This window comes from Rhodnius prolixus, unplaced genomic scaffold, assembly GCF_049639745.1.
Source record: "Rhodnius prolixus isolate KJV_2025 unplaced genomic scaffold, Rpr scaffold_41, whole genome shotgun sequence".
Taxonomy (NCBI): Eukaryota; Metazoa; Arthropoda; class Insecta; order Hemiptera; family Reduviidae; genus Rhodnius; species Rhodnius prolixus.
In genome coordinates this window covers 31772-48656 of record NW_027411630.1, presented here as the reverse complement: position 1 = coordinate 48656, position 16885 = coordinate 31772, and the positions used below count along the sequence as shown (strand labels likewise).

Genomic DNA, 16885 nt, shown 5'->3' with positions numbered 1-16885 from the left:
CGCCGCCATCCAAGCCATATCAAATTAGATCGGTGAAGAAAAAGACAGGTATGGGAATGTGGGAAGGTCAAAGTATCTTCGAATATTGGGATGATCCAAACGAGTTAATCGCAAGATTACAGATTCTGTTTGCCTCTAAACTGGTAGATCATAGCGGATATGAAAATGAATAGAATCTATTATTGAGGAGTTGAGAGAAGCTGATATAATATAAAAACTATGGAAATGTCATTAGTTTTGCCTGCACAAGTCACATGTCTACAATAGATAAATTTGGGAGACCGTGGTCGCAGAGTCCATAGATAGGAAGGAAGAGGAGGAGTACGTTGACTTTACTCGTAAACATAAACGACTCACTGGAATAGACGATCCGGTGGACATTTATGACGCAGTTAATAAGAGATACCTTCAAAACTATTATGTAAAACTGGCTGATTTAGAGGAATATATGAGAGTATATGTTACAAAATTAGTGAATGAAAGAGAAGATCTGGTCACAAAATCACACCTGTTGAAAGTTTACGATCAATCTCGACTACAGTCGACAACCACCTTTGTAAATCGTATATTTGAAGTAATGAATAATAGAATAAGTTTATTGCCGCCGCATACACCCGTTACAGCCTTTCTATTGAAAAAAGTTCTAGAAACGTGATGGCCGCCACCACCATCAAAGAGGAAATAGTTGATGAACTTCATAAACCATCACGAGTGCATTATCCTAGACGACAAACTATTTTAAAAGGATTGGATGATCTATGGCAAATGGATCTCATCGAATTCCTGTCTTAAGCACGTGAAAATAAGGGTTTCAAGTATATATTGACAGTGATTGATTGTTTTTCTAAGTTTGCTTGGGTAGAGCCGGTGAAGTCCAAAGGAGGAAAGGATATTGTAAAAGCTTTGGAACATATTCTTAGCGGCAGTGAACGCATTCCAGAGAATATTCAAACAGATAATGGCAAGGAATTCTACAGTGCTCATTTCAAGCAGCTTATGAAATCATATCAAATTAATCACTACAGTACATTTAGCAAAATTAAATGTGTCATTGTTAAACGATTTAATAGAACATTTAAAGGATTAATGTATCGCTTATTCAGCCTCCAAGATAGTTACAAATATATTGGTCATTTATCTCGTCTAATAGACAAGTATAACAATACAGATCACCGTACCGTAGGAATGAAACCTTCAGAAGTGAATCAGAGTAACGCGCATGAGATATTGATGTTGAAGAGGAAGAGGAGGCAAAGAGGTGAACCACGTTTTAAGGAAGGAGATTATGTTCGCAATTCCAAAAATAGAACCGTATTCTCGAGAGTTTTTACACCAAATTGATCAGCTGAAATATTTAAAGTTGTAGCTGTTCGCAGGACAATACCTTATACTTATCTTTTAGAAGATATGTCCAAACAACCTATTCAAGGAGCATATTGTAACGAAGTTGACCTGGGCAGAAAAGTAAGGCCTAGATTGTTCTAGGGGTTGAGCGACCAAAGTCAGTAACAGGCCGCCACTGCATAAACAAAAGGGCGGTATCTACCTGTGGCAGAGTAGAAAGGCCTAGATTGTTCTAGAGGGTTGAGCGACCAAAGTCGGTAACATGCCGCCACTGTGTGAACAAAAGGCCGATCTCTACCTGAAGGGTCTAGATTGTTCTAGGAGTTTAGTGACCGTAGCCTGTAACGGTCCACCGCTGTGTAAAAGCCAGCTAAGAGAAAGGCCTCAGTTGGGTTGGTGGCAGCATGTGTTTTCCTCAGCCAGTGACCGGCCGGTGGGCGTGACTCAGACGGAGTGGGTAGTCGCAGTTAAAAGGAGGCAAACACAGCTGGAGAAGTCAGTTTTTAGAGTTTTTAGTCAAGACTTTGAGTGAGTTTTGAGAAGTTAGTCTTTGAGGTAGTTTTGGAGAGAACTTTGGAAGTGATAGTTTGAGAGAGTAGTGCACTGAGTGCTTCAGTGTTAGCCAGTTGGGCAGGTAGCCAGTTCGTGAGTAGAGCTTTGTTAGTGCGGTTGAGTCTAGCGCAATTCGGGGCAGTGCCGACCAGCGGTCAGTCGTGGAACAGTTTTGTGGAGTTACATAGTGAGTAAGTAACAGTAAACTGTTGTGACTGCTGTAAATGGTAACTGTAATGAATAGCGTTAGTTACTAGTAAATGTTAATGTTAGTAAAGGTAATGTGTTAATAAATCAGGTTATTACTTACAAATTTAGCGAGTTTTATTATTTAATCAAACCCACATAATGTTAAAATAACTAGTGGCAGGCATTAGTTGTGTTGTTAAAGTTTTTAGTAAAGGGACAAAAACTTTACAATATCTACGTATGTGTACTGTGTATGTTTAGTCAACCGTAAGTTGTGGAAAATTAAGTTTGCGTTCTGGATTATATTCAGTCTCCACACATACATATATGTGTATGTATAAGCCTTTTCTAACTTTTGTTAATTTTGAAGTTTGGTTTGGTCCATTTCTGTCAAGTTTCTTGATCAATTTTGTTTTAAAATTTATACTTGAAATATTTTTTTTTTGTATTTTAAACTACACCTATCTTCCGATTGTCCCAGACTGAGGACAAGGAAGCCTGGGAGTGGCTTCGACTGTTAGCACCCGAGGACAGTGGCCCTCTAGCCCTGGCCCTATCTGGAAGTCATGAGCAAGCTGAGTTTGCTCACCTGTTTATGGTTCTGCCTGCTGTAGCTACCCCGCTTCCTGTTAATCTGCGCCGACATCCTCATCGTCTCCCAGTACAGTAGTCGATGAGTCTGTGTCTGAGCTAGCCATAAGACAGCTACACGAATTGGTTATCCTTAAAATACCGCTTTTTTAAGGCGAGATACTATCCTATAGGGAGTTTAAGCGGACGTTTCAGTCCGAAGTCCACATATTGGCTCTCCTTGCTGCCAAGCGGCTTCAGTCCCTCGGGTCTTGCCTGAAAGCTCCCCCCTTGCCGATAATTCAGAATGGTACATTGACGGAAGCGGGATATCTCTATGCCTGGGAGACGCCCCGTACGAAGGAAGACTGCGAATTGCTAGCGCTATGATGGAATCCTTCCTTCAGTTTCCGGCCGCGGATTCCAGCATAGAGGAATGTATAGCCTGGCTGTCTGGCAGACAAATTCCGCTGGACCACTGTTACATCCTGCATCCTTTGGACTTCCTGTTATGCCACATCACCCTGTCTGTTCTGTCTCCTGGCCTTCAGGAGGAGTTCAGAAAAAAGTGTCTGTGGCCCTTTGAAGAACTACCTCGTAGTGCCCAGGTAATGGACTTCCTGAAGGATCAGGACAGGTTCTCGCCAAAACTGACTGTTAAAAAATCGTCGCCCCTCTCTGTCCAGGCTAGCCCCGGTCATATCCCAACTCCTTCTTCCCATCAACCTGGTCCTACCACTCTTCTAGAATCTAAGGCGGTAGGAGTTCCCTAGCCGAGTCAGTTCAAACCTTATACTCCCAAATCGATCCGGTTTGTTCCACGTACACCGAGGATGTCTTCACCCTCTTCATCACCGCCTCCAGTCCAGCGGACGACACCCTCTACTTCCAGTGCCCCGGCCTCCTTAGGCCCTTTAATCCGGTGCTATTTCTGTGAGGTGGCACATAGATTGACCAAATATGACAGATATTTGCAATTGTCTGCCAAGGACAGGTGGAATTTCGTCACGGAAGGACGCCTGTGTGTTAATTGCCTTTACAAATATCACCCGGTACCTCGCTGACCATGTAGGCAAATGTCATGGGAAGCACCGCACTACCTGCTCCACCCTCCATAGTCTTCCAGCGTAAGCCAAGAAGCAAGGAGAGTCTCCCACGTTCCTCCCTTAATGTCTCTAAGGACATGTCCGCCTCCAAAACCTAATTCCTCCTCCAAAGAAGCCCCTTCATCCATTCAACCCAGATCTCCACCTTCTTTTCCCAAACGTTCACTCCTTCCCCCCAGGTTCGTTTGAGCCTCCCCTGTCTGCAGTCAGAGCCAGGGACTCGGAGCCCCGATCTCGAGCAGCATATCCCCTGCCCTTCCTATAACCTACATTGGCCGACATCCGGCACCACCCCCACAGTCAGATTTATAGGTTTTTGGCAGTCGCGATACCTTTCCGTTGTCCAGTGTTGCCTTCTGCCGTCGCAGACACTGTCGTCTATGTCATTTGACGAAAGCCCCCCCGGAAATCAATAGTCAATTCCGTCCATTCTGACATGTCAGTCTCCCCCACTGCCCTGGTATATCTCCTTGGAGGAGATGGCCAGTGGTATCGCGCTCGTGTCCTACTGGATTCAGGCAGTGAGATTAATCTAATGTCCGCAACCTTCGCCAAAGAATGTAAATTGAGTTATTCTCCCATGTCAGGTGCTATCCGAGGAATAGGAGGAAATATTGCCACCCAAGTCGTGGGTTTTGTGTCAACAAATTTAAAACAATGTCCGCCCTTTTCCCAACTCAAAGTTCACTTTCGTGTAGACACCAAGACCGTTCAGGATGCCCCATCCTCGTATTTTCTCGTCAATGATTGGAAACACCTAGCAGACAAATACTTAGCCGACCCAATCTTCAATGAACCAAGTCCAGTAGGTGTGGTATTTTCAGCCTCGGTCTTTGATGCCATCGATCTCAGTCAGATGATTCGCTTACAAAATGGTTCCCTCAACGCACGATTGACAACCCTTGGCTGGATCATGTCTGGTCCCTTGAAAAAATGTCCACACGTCTAACTCCAAACTTTACCGGTATTACTCTAAAATCTTATTCAAACATAAGTACGGTCATTTAACTGTCCCTAAGGTACTTGCTGGCCAGTCTATTCCAGAAGACAAGACTTCAGTCAGAGTGTGAGCCAGTTGCTCATTGAAATAACCCTGAACTCGTCATGGAGTCCAAACAGTCAGTTCCCCCTAGCCTTTTTTCGTCCTCTGCTCAAAATTTTTCAACTTCCCAAAAGGAAGTCATCCCTCAGCAATCTGCTCATCTAACTTAGCCTATTCAGCTTCCTCCCCCTAAACCACAACCTTTAACTAGAACGCGGCGTCCGCTGCAAATTCTTACTAACCCTGATTCTGAACCCCTTCCTCCTACCATAATTTCTGCGGAAGTCACTCCTTCTGAAAGTTCTTCTATGCCGGTGGAATCCCCCTTGGTCAATCCTGTGTCGGCGGTTTCGGTTCAACCCACAGTACTTCGCCTCGGTTCTGCAAAAGTCTCCCAACCAGTTCAGCACCCCCTCACAGGTCTTGTCCCGTCTTATGGAGAAAATGTTCGCCCTAGACGAAGTGTCTGAGGTCTCCCCCCTTACTTCAGATGAATTGAAAGCCGAAGTACGCTTCGCTAAGTCACATTCCCGACTCCCTGATGGTCGCTTTTCTGTGGCCCTGCTGCTGAAGACCAGTGCTTGTTGCCTAGGCGAATCTAGAAAAATTGCTCTAAGGCGCCTTCTCCAAACTGAGTCTCGGCATGCGAAGTCCCCACATCTCCGTACTCCCTACGTCGAGTTTATGCAAGACTGTTTGGAGTCCGAACATATGGAGCTGGCCCCTCCTCTTAAGTCAGGTCAAATTGCATATTACATTCCCCATCACGCAGTACACCGTCCCGATGACCCCTCGGAAAATATCAGAGTCGCTCTTGAATGCATCCCAAAAGTCTTCTTCAGGCATCTCCCTCAATGAGCTCTTGCTCCCTGGACCCCGACTACAACTCGACAACTGGAAGGTAGTTACCAGATTCAGAGTTGATAAATAGGTATTTACAGCCGACATTCGTCAGATGTTTCGCCAGATATTACACTCCCCCCCTGAAGATAGAGACCTACTAGGTATCCTTTGGCGCTTCGATACCAGTCAACCGGTTCAGGAGTTCAGACTGTGTACTGTAGCATACGGAACCACGTCAGCGCCCTATCTGGCATGTCGCGTGTTACAAGAGTTAGCCCCCACTTCGCAGAATTTCTTTCCCCAAGCAGCAGAGATCCTTAGGGATCGTACTTATGTCGATGACATTTCGGAGGGGAGGTCCTACTCTAAAAGCGGCATTGAAATCGAGAGATCAATTCATAAGGTTACTAAGTAAAGCTCAAATTGAGCTCATAAAATGAGCATCTAATCATTCTCGGCTATTAGAAAAAATTCCTCTCGAACACCTTCTCTCAGCCATCTCCTCTGTATGTCTAGAAAACGACGAGGAGTCGCAATTAAAAATTCTTGGCCTCTGTTGGAACCCCTCTCAAGACTATTTTCATTTTTTGATTCGTTCAGTCCCCAATATTCAAACAAGAAGACAGGTTGCTAGTCAGATTGCCAAGGACTTTGATCTGTTAGGATGGTTAATCCCAATAACAGTTTTTGCTCGAGCAATATTTCGGATTGTTTTTCAAGCCTCCTTTAACTGGGATGACCCTTTACCTGCATCCATTGTTCAGGAGTGGTCTCAGTTTGCTGTCACCCTTCCGGAAACCTCAAATATCCGCATCTCCAGATTTTTGTCTTCTTATAACCCTAAGTTATATTTGATCGGCTTTGCTGCTGCATCAGAGCGGGCGTATGCGGCCGTAGTATACCTTGTCACAATCTGAAGAAACAGTCATCAGCCTGGTTATATCTAAAGCTAGAATGGCTCCAATGAAACCTGTCACGCCCCCACGTCTGGAGCTTTGCGCCGCTCATCTCCTGGCTCTTACCCTCCATATAGTCAATCTCCTCTTCCCTCAGATACCCTCTCCAAAAATTTTAGCCTTTTCCGATTCCTCCATAGCTCTCACATGGATAACAGCTACCCCACCTCCGCATTTGAAGGTGTTCAAAGGCAATAGAGTGGCTGCCATTTTAGAAAAGGTTTCTCAATGGTTTCACGTCCCCTCCTCGCAGAACCCTGCTGACAGTGCCTCACGTGGGCTACGTCCACAGGAATTAGGAAACCACCACTTATGGTGGGAAGGCCCTCCTTGGCTAAAATTAAATCAAGAGTAATGGCCCTTAGAACAAGTAAGTGCAGATTTGTCGGTCCTGATTTTGAGGGCAGAAATTAGCTCCCAGGCTCTTAATGTATCGATCGCAGCCTCCTGCCCCAAGGAATTGGAGTCCAAGTTTTCCAGTTTGCATACTAATTGTAGTAGCCTGGCGCTTAATATTCGCCCACAACGCCAGAAATTCAGCCCATCACATGTCAGGTCCATTAAAGTTCAAAGAACGTAATGAAGCCTTGCGCGCCCTGATTATTCGAGCGCAGCAACACTCGTTCCCAGAAGAAATCCAAGATACCCAGTCCCCTCGACCTAAATTACCCCTAGTTAAAACTTTAGGCCTGTTTTTACATACTGATGGAGTACTACGAGTAGGAGGAAGGTTAAGGCTAGCCAATATTCCTGAAATTAGTAAACACCCCGCCTTGTTGCCTCCCGAACTCCCCTTGACACCCCTGATTATCCAGAATGCCCTCATCTCCAATCTCCATGTAGGCCCTACTGCCACTCACGCTTTTCTCCGAAACCGATACTGGATCACTAATGGAAAAAATGTGGTTCGACGGCAATAGTCATCAATGCCCTTTCTAAAACTATTATTACCAATATTTCTATAAAGCTTAGTCCGATTTTGATAAAATTCAGCTCGAATAAGTGGTTAAAGCTCCTCTACGTGGCTGTGAAGTGCTATTATGCTCTTGCACCTACTAAGACGAAGTACTGCAATCGTTTAAATTATCAGTGAGTGAACCGATTAATATCAATGAATTGTCGTTCGATTAAGAAATCTTTGCCTCTTTTTCTTTTAGGGAGAAGTACTGCAATCGCAGTTTATTTTTCTTACTCCTCTTAAAAGGAAGTACTGAAATCGCAGTTTAATTTTGCTATTTACGTACAAATACCTTCCTATGTTATTCAAAACGCTTTTTCAAAAAATTGTTATTGAGGATGGTTTGGGAGGCCGCAACTATATTCATTCTTTAAAAAGATCTCTCCAGTGGTAGTTACGGTTCCGACTTAACACCTTAACAAATTATAATGATAGAATTGCTTATTCCAAATTTGAAAAATCTGTAAAGCAGATATGTAACTTTGAAAATATATAAAAAGCAAAATCTCCTTAACAAAACTTACTGTTTAAAATGTTTAGTATAAGTGTTGATTAAACGCCAAAAGGTACACAAATCAGCGAGTACCCAACATTTCATTAATACTTCATTAATAGTTAAGTAATTCTACTGCATTAATTGTCCTTAATAAGTTATTTTTTAGAATTTATTAGATGTCGCAGACCCTTATGCTTAAAATTATGATAAATCTCATTATATGTACATGCATGTTAAAGTAGAAAAAGACAAAGTTAGAGTAGGCTACTGTCTTGAATTCGTCTTACCGAAATATTGGTGAGCACAAATAACACACAGTTAATAACAAGTAGATTATTCAACAACAATTATTGATTTCTCAATTGTAATTTAATTTAGTCCCCCTAATTTTATTTATAGTAAAATATTGGAATAATTAGCTGTCCTAAAAATATGCATCTCTTATTTACTTTATATTACATATATACAACATTGTGGGATGAATACCTAGATTGAGAATGTAATTGAAGAAAACTATATTATTTGTGATAAAGCCAGATAATTATAGTAGTATAGTTTAGGGGCTCCGAGGACGGATTTTTGCGCCGGAAGTGATGACGCCCCCCTGCGTCGTCATTACGTCACAGGACATACCTCTCATCCTAATTTTGTGGTCCAGATGGATGAGGGGACAGCAGTGTTGGGCACTGATTAAAAAAAAAATTAAATTCTAAATTTAATTGATTAAATTTATTTTTAATTTTAATCAGAATTTCAATCGTTAATCAAACTAATTTAATCATCCACTTTTATGGCTTTTCAACCAATGGTTCGAACCACGTTTTGGCGAGGCCATTTTCTGAGCGTCTTCAATAAATACTTTTCGGTTAATTTTTGTAGACTTGGACTTCTTAACGACTCTCTATACGTATATAGGACCACCTTACACTCACAAGACTTAGATAAGACCACCGTGCACTCACATTTAACCATGTTTACCACTCACTATACTTAGATAGGACCACCTTACACTCACATTTAACTATGTTTACCACTCACTAGACTTAAATAGGACCACCTTACACTCACATTTAACCATGTTTACCACTCACTAGACTTATATACGGTCTACCGGAAAGTTCTGTCCGTTTTTGGAATAAAACAAAATACAAATTTTTCTTACCAATAAACTTTATTAAATAATATAATTGCCATTATTATTAATGATATCTCGCCAGCGTGAGCGCAATATTTCATTTTTGAAAAATGTATTATTTTTTGATGCGAAAAATTTAACCAGTGCTTGTTTGATACCTACTTCATTTTTAAATATTTCGCCCTTCAACAAATTTTGTTAGGACAAAAACAAGTGATAGTCAGAGAGTGCTAAGTTCGGGAAATATGGTGGATGCGACAGAATTTTCCAGCCTTGTTCCGCAATTTTTAGACGAGTCTTTAAAGCAGCAGTTGGCCTGGCATTGTCATGATGCAGTATGATGTTCTTCCTATTGAACATCGCCGGCCTTTTTTCTTGGACTACTGTTTTTAAATTATGCATTTGCTAACAATACTTCTCCGAATTGAGCTTTTCGTTCGGTTTTAAAAGCTCATAATATGTAGGTCCTTGAATGTCCCACTATACACACAACATTCTCTTATTCAGAGTGAAATTAGGTTTAGAGGTGGAAGGGCTAGGTTTTCTGGGTTCACAATATGTCTTTTTCTTTACGATGTTTTCGTAGGTAATCTACTTTTCATCCCCAGTTATCATCCGTTACAAGAAGAGCTCGATATTGACCTCGAACTACGGATTTAACCCCAATAGACTATTTTCAGAGGGGATATCTAAAAAATAAAGTGTACAGCAACCTTAATCCCTTGGCTTCAATCGAAGATCTGGAATATCGAATAACTCTAGCCTGCCTAGATCGTTTTTGTTCCATTTGAAAAAAAAAATTAGATACTGTATCTAGGGAAATTGGGGTTTAAAAAATGGGTCAATTACTGAAAAAAACTAGATTTGATTAAATACGACTTGTCAATTTTTTTGAAATTTCCCGCCGTTTGAAAAAAGTGGGTGGAGCACATAACACTGGTCACCCTGTTCATAAGTTTATTGAGTCGTCAACTAGATTAAATGTGAGTGTAAGGTAGTCCTATCTAAGTATAGTGAGTGGTAATCATGGTTAAATGTGAGTGTAACGTGGTCCTATCTATGTCTATTGAGTCGCCAACATGGTCAAATGTGAGTGTAAGGTGGTCCTATCTAAGTATAGTGAGTGGTAAACATGGTTAAATGTGAGTGTAAGGTGGTCCTATCTAAGTCTTGAGAGTCACCAACATGGTATAGATGAGACACCAGAATGGTAGAATGAAGGTGCCAAGTTTGGAAAAGGTGGATAATATTGATTGAGAAGAGGCACACCAGCTAGGCGGAAAAAAAAATGCATTGGTCCGATTCTGGTTTAACCATTTGCAATGTTTGTTTTAAAAATTTAATCTCTCAAATTTTGATTAAATTAAAAAATTTAATCGTCCAAAGTGATTAAAACTAAATTTGGAATTTAATTCAATCAATTAAAATTTTGATTATTTAATCTTAATTTTTAGTTATGATTAAAAATTTTAATTGATTAAATTAAAAGTGAATTTAATTTTAATCAATTAATTTTGGCCGATTAATTTTTTTAATTTTAATCATGATTAAAATTAAATTTCAATTTATTTCAATTGTTTTTTAATTGATTAAATTTTTGCCCAACTCTGGGGGATAGGGGTGTGACGTCAACACTACGACACAACACGTCACGATGACGCAAAATAATAGAGGTATTTTCCTTGTAGCGCATCTCATACGTCACAAGGAACGCAAGTCCTACGTCACAAGGTATACCCCGCATGCCGTCTAAATGGATGAGGGGCGGATCGGGGCATCGTGAACGTCACATGTATGTCCTGTCCCATGACCATGCAGATCTCCTACGTCACAAGACATACCCCTCATGCCGTCCAAACGGATGAGGGGGCATCATGTACGTCACATGTTTGCCCTGTCACATGTTTGTTCTGTGCTAATGCATGCGCACCTCCTGTCCTACGTCACAAGGAACACATCTCCTACGTCACAAGACATATCCCTCTTGTTTAACTCCTCTTCTGTGAGCTAGAGAGTGAGAGAGAGAGAGAGAGTGATGGAGAGAGGTATAATATGGTAGGCTGTGGTATGTGGCAGCATCTTTTACCTTATGCCTGCTAAAATTATAGGATGATTAATAAAAAACAAAATGGTTTAAAATATATACATGTATATCGTATATATATATACATTTATATTAACAAAAAAAAAAAAAAAGATAGGATATCAGGTACGTTTTTCCCAGTTTCCCAAAAATCACATCCTGTTTGTTTGGCTATTATAATAATTATTTAAGAATATTAGTATAATGGGTTATGATTAATAATAAAACTTGTATGTTTTAACCAAAAAGATAGGGTATCCTATACACTGTCCACAGGGGGCCGCTGTACGTCTTGCCTGTTTGTTTGCTATTAGCTCATATTTAAGAATATTAGAATAATGTGGTTATGATTAAATAATAAAAAACAGAATTTGTTTGGTTTTAATCTTATAGAACACTTATTATTTAGCTCATCTTATCCAATTTATTTGTACATCATCATTATTTTAACACCTCATTAAAAGCGAGCGCATCTTTTTATATGACACGAGATTATAATAAAACAAAAATGTTTTAAATATATGTTTTATTTCATCTAGTTTACAAGCCAATATATACAACACTATTTATGTACAACTAAAATTATTTACCATTTTAGACAAAAACACTTCGAAGTAATCACAATGGTAAAGTTCATCTAATTTGCTAATAATATTAAAACAAAATAGAGATATGACAGCATTTGCACGTATCAGGTCCATCCTCGCATTTTAGATTCGACCAAACACAATTTAAATAGTGAAAGTCTTTATAATCGCTTTTTTGCACAAAAGTCCGCGATAATGTTTCCAATTCCTGTAGTTTAATGTATAATAGCATAAAGTCAACTGCATTCTCTTTACCATTTGTTAATTTGGAGAAATCCTGTTGAAATTGGAGATAGAAAGGGTGTGACATGACAAGGTTCCATTCTTCCATTTTTTCTCTGTTACTAGTCTAAAATAACGATCGTAATACAACTGAACAAACTTGTGGTGTAGGTGGGCTGTCTATGGGTGGGGGAGGTGGTCCACACTAAATAGTGGGGTTGTAATGGAATTAAAGCACCAAAATAGTTTGTCACAAATAATACTGGATAGAAGATTACCATTGTTTGTGCACATGGTGGTGCAGTAAGAATGCCAGAAAATGCCGGTAGGAGGCGGTGTGAGCAAGTTACGACATTGAACACAAAAATTATAAATGGAATTGGTATTGCTCAATAATACGTCATCATTATTATTATTACTGGAAATAATGTTAAGTTTTTTATAATAACACATTTTAATAGTTATTCTAATCGATTTAAAATGTAAAAATAAAGATGTATTATCTGGAAAACAATACGATATAGCAATATAATCTGACACAGACATGCGTTTACCAGCATTGAATTCGATATTTTCAAAACAATACAAATCGATAAAACATTGTTTATAAGTATCTATACAATAATAGGAGTATACATCGATTAATTTACATTCAATAGTTTTGGGTATTTCCAATAGGGAAATATCACTTCTCCTATTTACATACTTACATATTTCAATCATACTTATATCTAAGAGTGAAATTGGTTGAAAATACCTCTCATCACATGTAAAGTGTAAACATAGATTGGCTAAGCAGGCATGCTGTTGTTATGTGTCTAGTCGATAGTGACCAAACGGAAGCGTGTTTTTCGCCATCGCCTAAAATAAAACTTTTATCATCAAGCGAGGATAAACTCATTTTATTGCAATCAAAGGTGAATAGTTGATGTTTTTTAGACAGTATAGTTTTAAACGAGGAGTATAGAACACAATCACTATTATGTAAGATATTTAGATAGTCAGAAAATGTGATCTTATTAACGGCACTCCGTTTGATACCTTTCACCTTCTTTATAATTCCTCGTTTAAATATTTTAAGGCCATACATTTTCGGCCTTAATGCAACCACCTCTTCAATGGTATCACCACCAGTCTCATCGGAAAATTTCCCCAACATCTTCTTGTTGTGATTTGAGAAACATTTATGTATAGGTGGGTAGTTGGAAGTGTCAAAGTGTGCTTTTAATTCTATTAGGTCCTCATAGACATCGGCGGTTTCAATTTTATAAAGATATGAGTCTGTGTCGGAATAGAAGAGGGTTAATGCTTTAGGAGTATAGTATTTTAACATTACTTGGTAATGGAAATGATACATGTAATGTTTGGAAAGTTCTAAGACAACAGCGTACTAATAGCGCCATTATGCCTCAGTTTGGATTTCCAACAATTCAATTTTGAGCGCGCAAAATATCAAGAACCGCCCCGTGGCTAAATTAGATTTTGAAATATCTTGTTAAAAGCGTATGAGGAGACCAGAATTTGAGAAAAGTACTGATAATTAATTAAAACATTTAACTATTTCTACCTTTCGTTTTTATAAAATATTTGTCGTTCCTTTCTCGGTCTACCTTTATAAAACTTTATAATCTTTGTCTTGTTTGCAGACTCTTGTAATGAGTTTTCTTCTGAGTATATTCTAGGTAGTTCTAATTTCCTTCTAATATCAGAATTCGAGTCACCGAAAAAAGCAGGTTATGTTTAAGATGCTTATGTTTGGGTCGCCAGTCTAGAAAATGTTCTAAAAGGAAAGATGCAATAATTGCAAAGATGAACTCTGTTCAAAAGATCTCGCGCTGAGGCTGGATCCTAAAGGTGGTTCGTCCCACCTTATAGCGTTAAAATGGAGTCAAGTTGAAAAAACGAGCATTTTCGACAACTCCTTTTTTTTTTGCTTGCCTATACTTTAATATGAAACTGCTCAAGGAATGGCTAACAACAATCTTAACGAGCAACATCGCGCGTGGTGCAAGACCTTCATTCGCGTAAAATGATGTTCGTATGGTAGGACTAGCAAGGGAATATCAATCACGAATTGCTTGAACGGAACCAAACCGTCAACGCAGAACTCTCTGTTCAACAGATGAAACGAATCAATACGGCTATTCAGAGAAAACACCAAATCGGCAGCAAGGAGTTTGTACAAAATTGCAATAAGGGGGGGGGCAGTATGAGAAAATAAGCAGTTAAAGATTCAAATTTGAATTTATTGAGCAGAGGAGTATGGGTGGGGGACACCACAAACACATGAAATATCTTTACAACGGAAATAATTTATTCGCCAAAATAAATTTACTAACAATGCTTTACAGACAATTAACTAGTAAGTAAAACCTTATATTAAGCCTTTTCTTCAATACCAAGGCACGGTATGGGGGGGACAATTACTTTAAAGGCAATTAACAGGCTAATGGAGTTTTGAAATATAATACCAGGCACGGTTTTGGGGACAAATACAGTTTTACAGTAATCAATGTACAGGGCTGTGCACAGGGATTTTTATATGCGCATAATAAGTACCACACAGGGTATCGAGGCATAAATTCAATAAAAATAACTATGAGCACCCCGGACAGGGGATATCAAATGAATTTGTTCTTAACAAAATTGTACAAAACTTACAGTAACTTTACCGACGATACAAAACACAATGCTAGTCGGTACTAATAGCCTATCTGACACAGACAATTTAGGTAAAACTTGCACAAGGTTTTTTGAGAAAAACGACGCCATAAGATGGCCGGTCACAACTCTTCGGTTTTCACTCGCTAACATACGCACAATGAATCTCTGTCATCACAAGGGGGGCACATCTCCTGCATCGCACCAGCCACCAACCCCCACTCCTTGCACAACACCAATACTGCCAACCAAGGGCCAACGCTGATAGAAAAATTCTGACCCAGAGGGGTCGCAACCAGTGCGGGGACCAAACAGAGTTCTTTTCCTGCACGACAACGCCCGCCCTCATGTCGCCAATAACGAAGGATGCCATTCAAACGCACGTCTGGAAAGCGCTGCCACACTCGCCGTACTCTTCCGAGTTGACACCAACGGATTTCCACCTCTTTCAATTTCTTCCAAACGCTAAGTGCATTGTTTCGTTCAATACTGATGCATAATTGACTGCTTGGTTGGATGAATTTTTCCAGTCGGAAGAATAATTTCTACCAACGAGATATTAAAAATCTACTTGACCCTAACTCCAGCATCTTCGTTGGTTAAATCCACTGGAGTTGGTGGAGTTGAATCCGGAGTGATTTAAATCCTTTTGAAACCGGACTCGTTCCATTTTTTCGTTCACTGAATCTAGTCAATAGAAATTGCTGGAACTGAAACCGGAGTCGTTTAACGACTCCATTGTCATGGTAACTAAGACTGACTCCACCCAAGCACTAGATCATTCTGTGTTTATATTATATTTTATTTGAAATTCTTCGTATTTTATAAGAGTAATGGACTAAAACAAATTTTAAAAATTAAAATCATCTTATGAAAGCGTAATAATGTTTTTTATATATCATAATGTTTTTCATTGTCCTCAGATGATGTCCTAAGATGCTATAAAGAAGGCAAGCCATACTTCAGAGTCCCGAAATATGAAACTCTCGCTGAAGAGGACAAAGAAATGCTTTATGGAATGCGTGAAGATCTGGGAGTCGAACAAGAAAATGTGATGAGAGAGGATGAAGAGAGAAGCCAAAAAAAAATTGACGTTAAATTAAAAGGCAAAGGTGAAAATTCGGAGGAGTCTGATGTAGATAAAGTACTGCGCGATGTGCAAAGGGAATTTTTAAAAGATTATTCTGAAAGTAAGTCCTTTATTAAAAATTTGGATTTTAAAACGATCTTTTTTCAATTCACTGATTTAAGGAAGCCTTCTGGTTACAACATTTCTGGACTTCCTTCGTAAGTAATTGATATCAATATTCCATTGGATGTTTTGGTAGTTGTTCTTGAATCTTTGGAAGAAATCACTTTCAAGATAACAATCACTTCTCGTCATGGTTTGATCCTTAACCTAGCACCAAAACTTTTGACAGCCACTTGGCTGTGCCTTTTCTTCATGTAAAAATATGGTAAATAATAATAATTTTTCTTTTTCATTAGATTCCTATGGGTTTAAAGGCTCGTCAGACGTAGCTACCCTTCCGTTATTGCCTCAGTTAGTCTGGAAAGATAGTGACGCTGAAGAGCACACACAATCATTGTTGGCGCTTATCGGTAGTGCTCCTTCACTTCCTGAGGATCTGCAGGCGTGTGTTGATTATTTCGCAAATCTAATCAAGTCTTCCTCTCATCCTTCTGCCTCAGGCCACTCCGCTTCTTTTATTAAACTACATCAAAAAAAGCCATGGTTCGACTATTCTTGCTTTCATGCGAGAAGAAGATCCTTTAGCCTGCTCAACCTGTTTCGGAAAACTAGTTCTTGCTTTGTGCTTGCTGCATATCACGATGCGATTAACTCATACAAACTGCTCTGTAGAAACAAGAAAAAGAGTTTTTTTGCTTCAATTTACTCGCAGCTTCAAGTGGTTAAGGATACAAAACAGTTCTGGCACCTAATTAATAAATTCAAACATAGGGGTTTCGTTTGTAGTAACGAGATCTGCATGAGTGCTTGGGTTAATCATTTCCGCAACCTGCTTAATCCGCGGGGGGGGAGCTGCACTCACTCTGTACGCGGAACCTAGTATCGTTGATCCGCTAATAGATTCGCCTTTTACTATGGAGGAACTTCTTGTTGTCATCAATAACTCCAA

At 39.7% G+C, this 16885-nt stretch overlaps 1 protein-coding gene across 1 annotated transcript in view; it reads left to right on the top strand.

The window, feature by feature from the left end:
* The window catches only part of LOC141459990 (uncharacterized), a 103423-nt gene extending 87388 nt beyond the window's left edge, over positions 1-16035 (top strand). Inside the window, exon 2 of the mRNA XM_074139588.1 lies at positions 15668-16035. Coding sequence (XP_073995689.1) covers positions 15668-16035 — 368 coding nt within the window. The remainder of the gene's footprint in view (positions 1-15667) is intronic.
* The last annotated feature ends 850 nt before the right edge of the window (positions 16036-16885 follow it).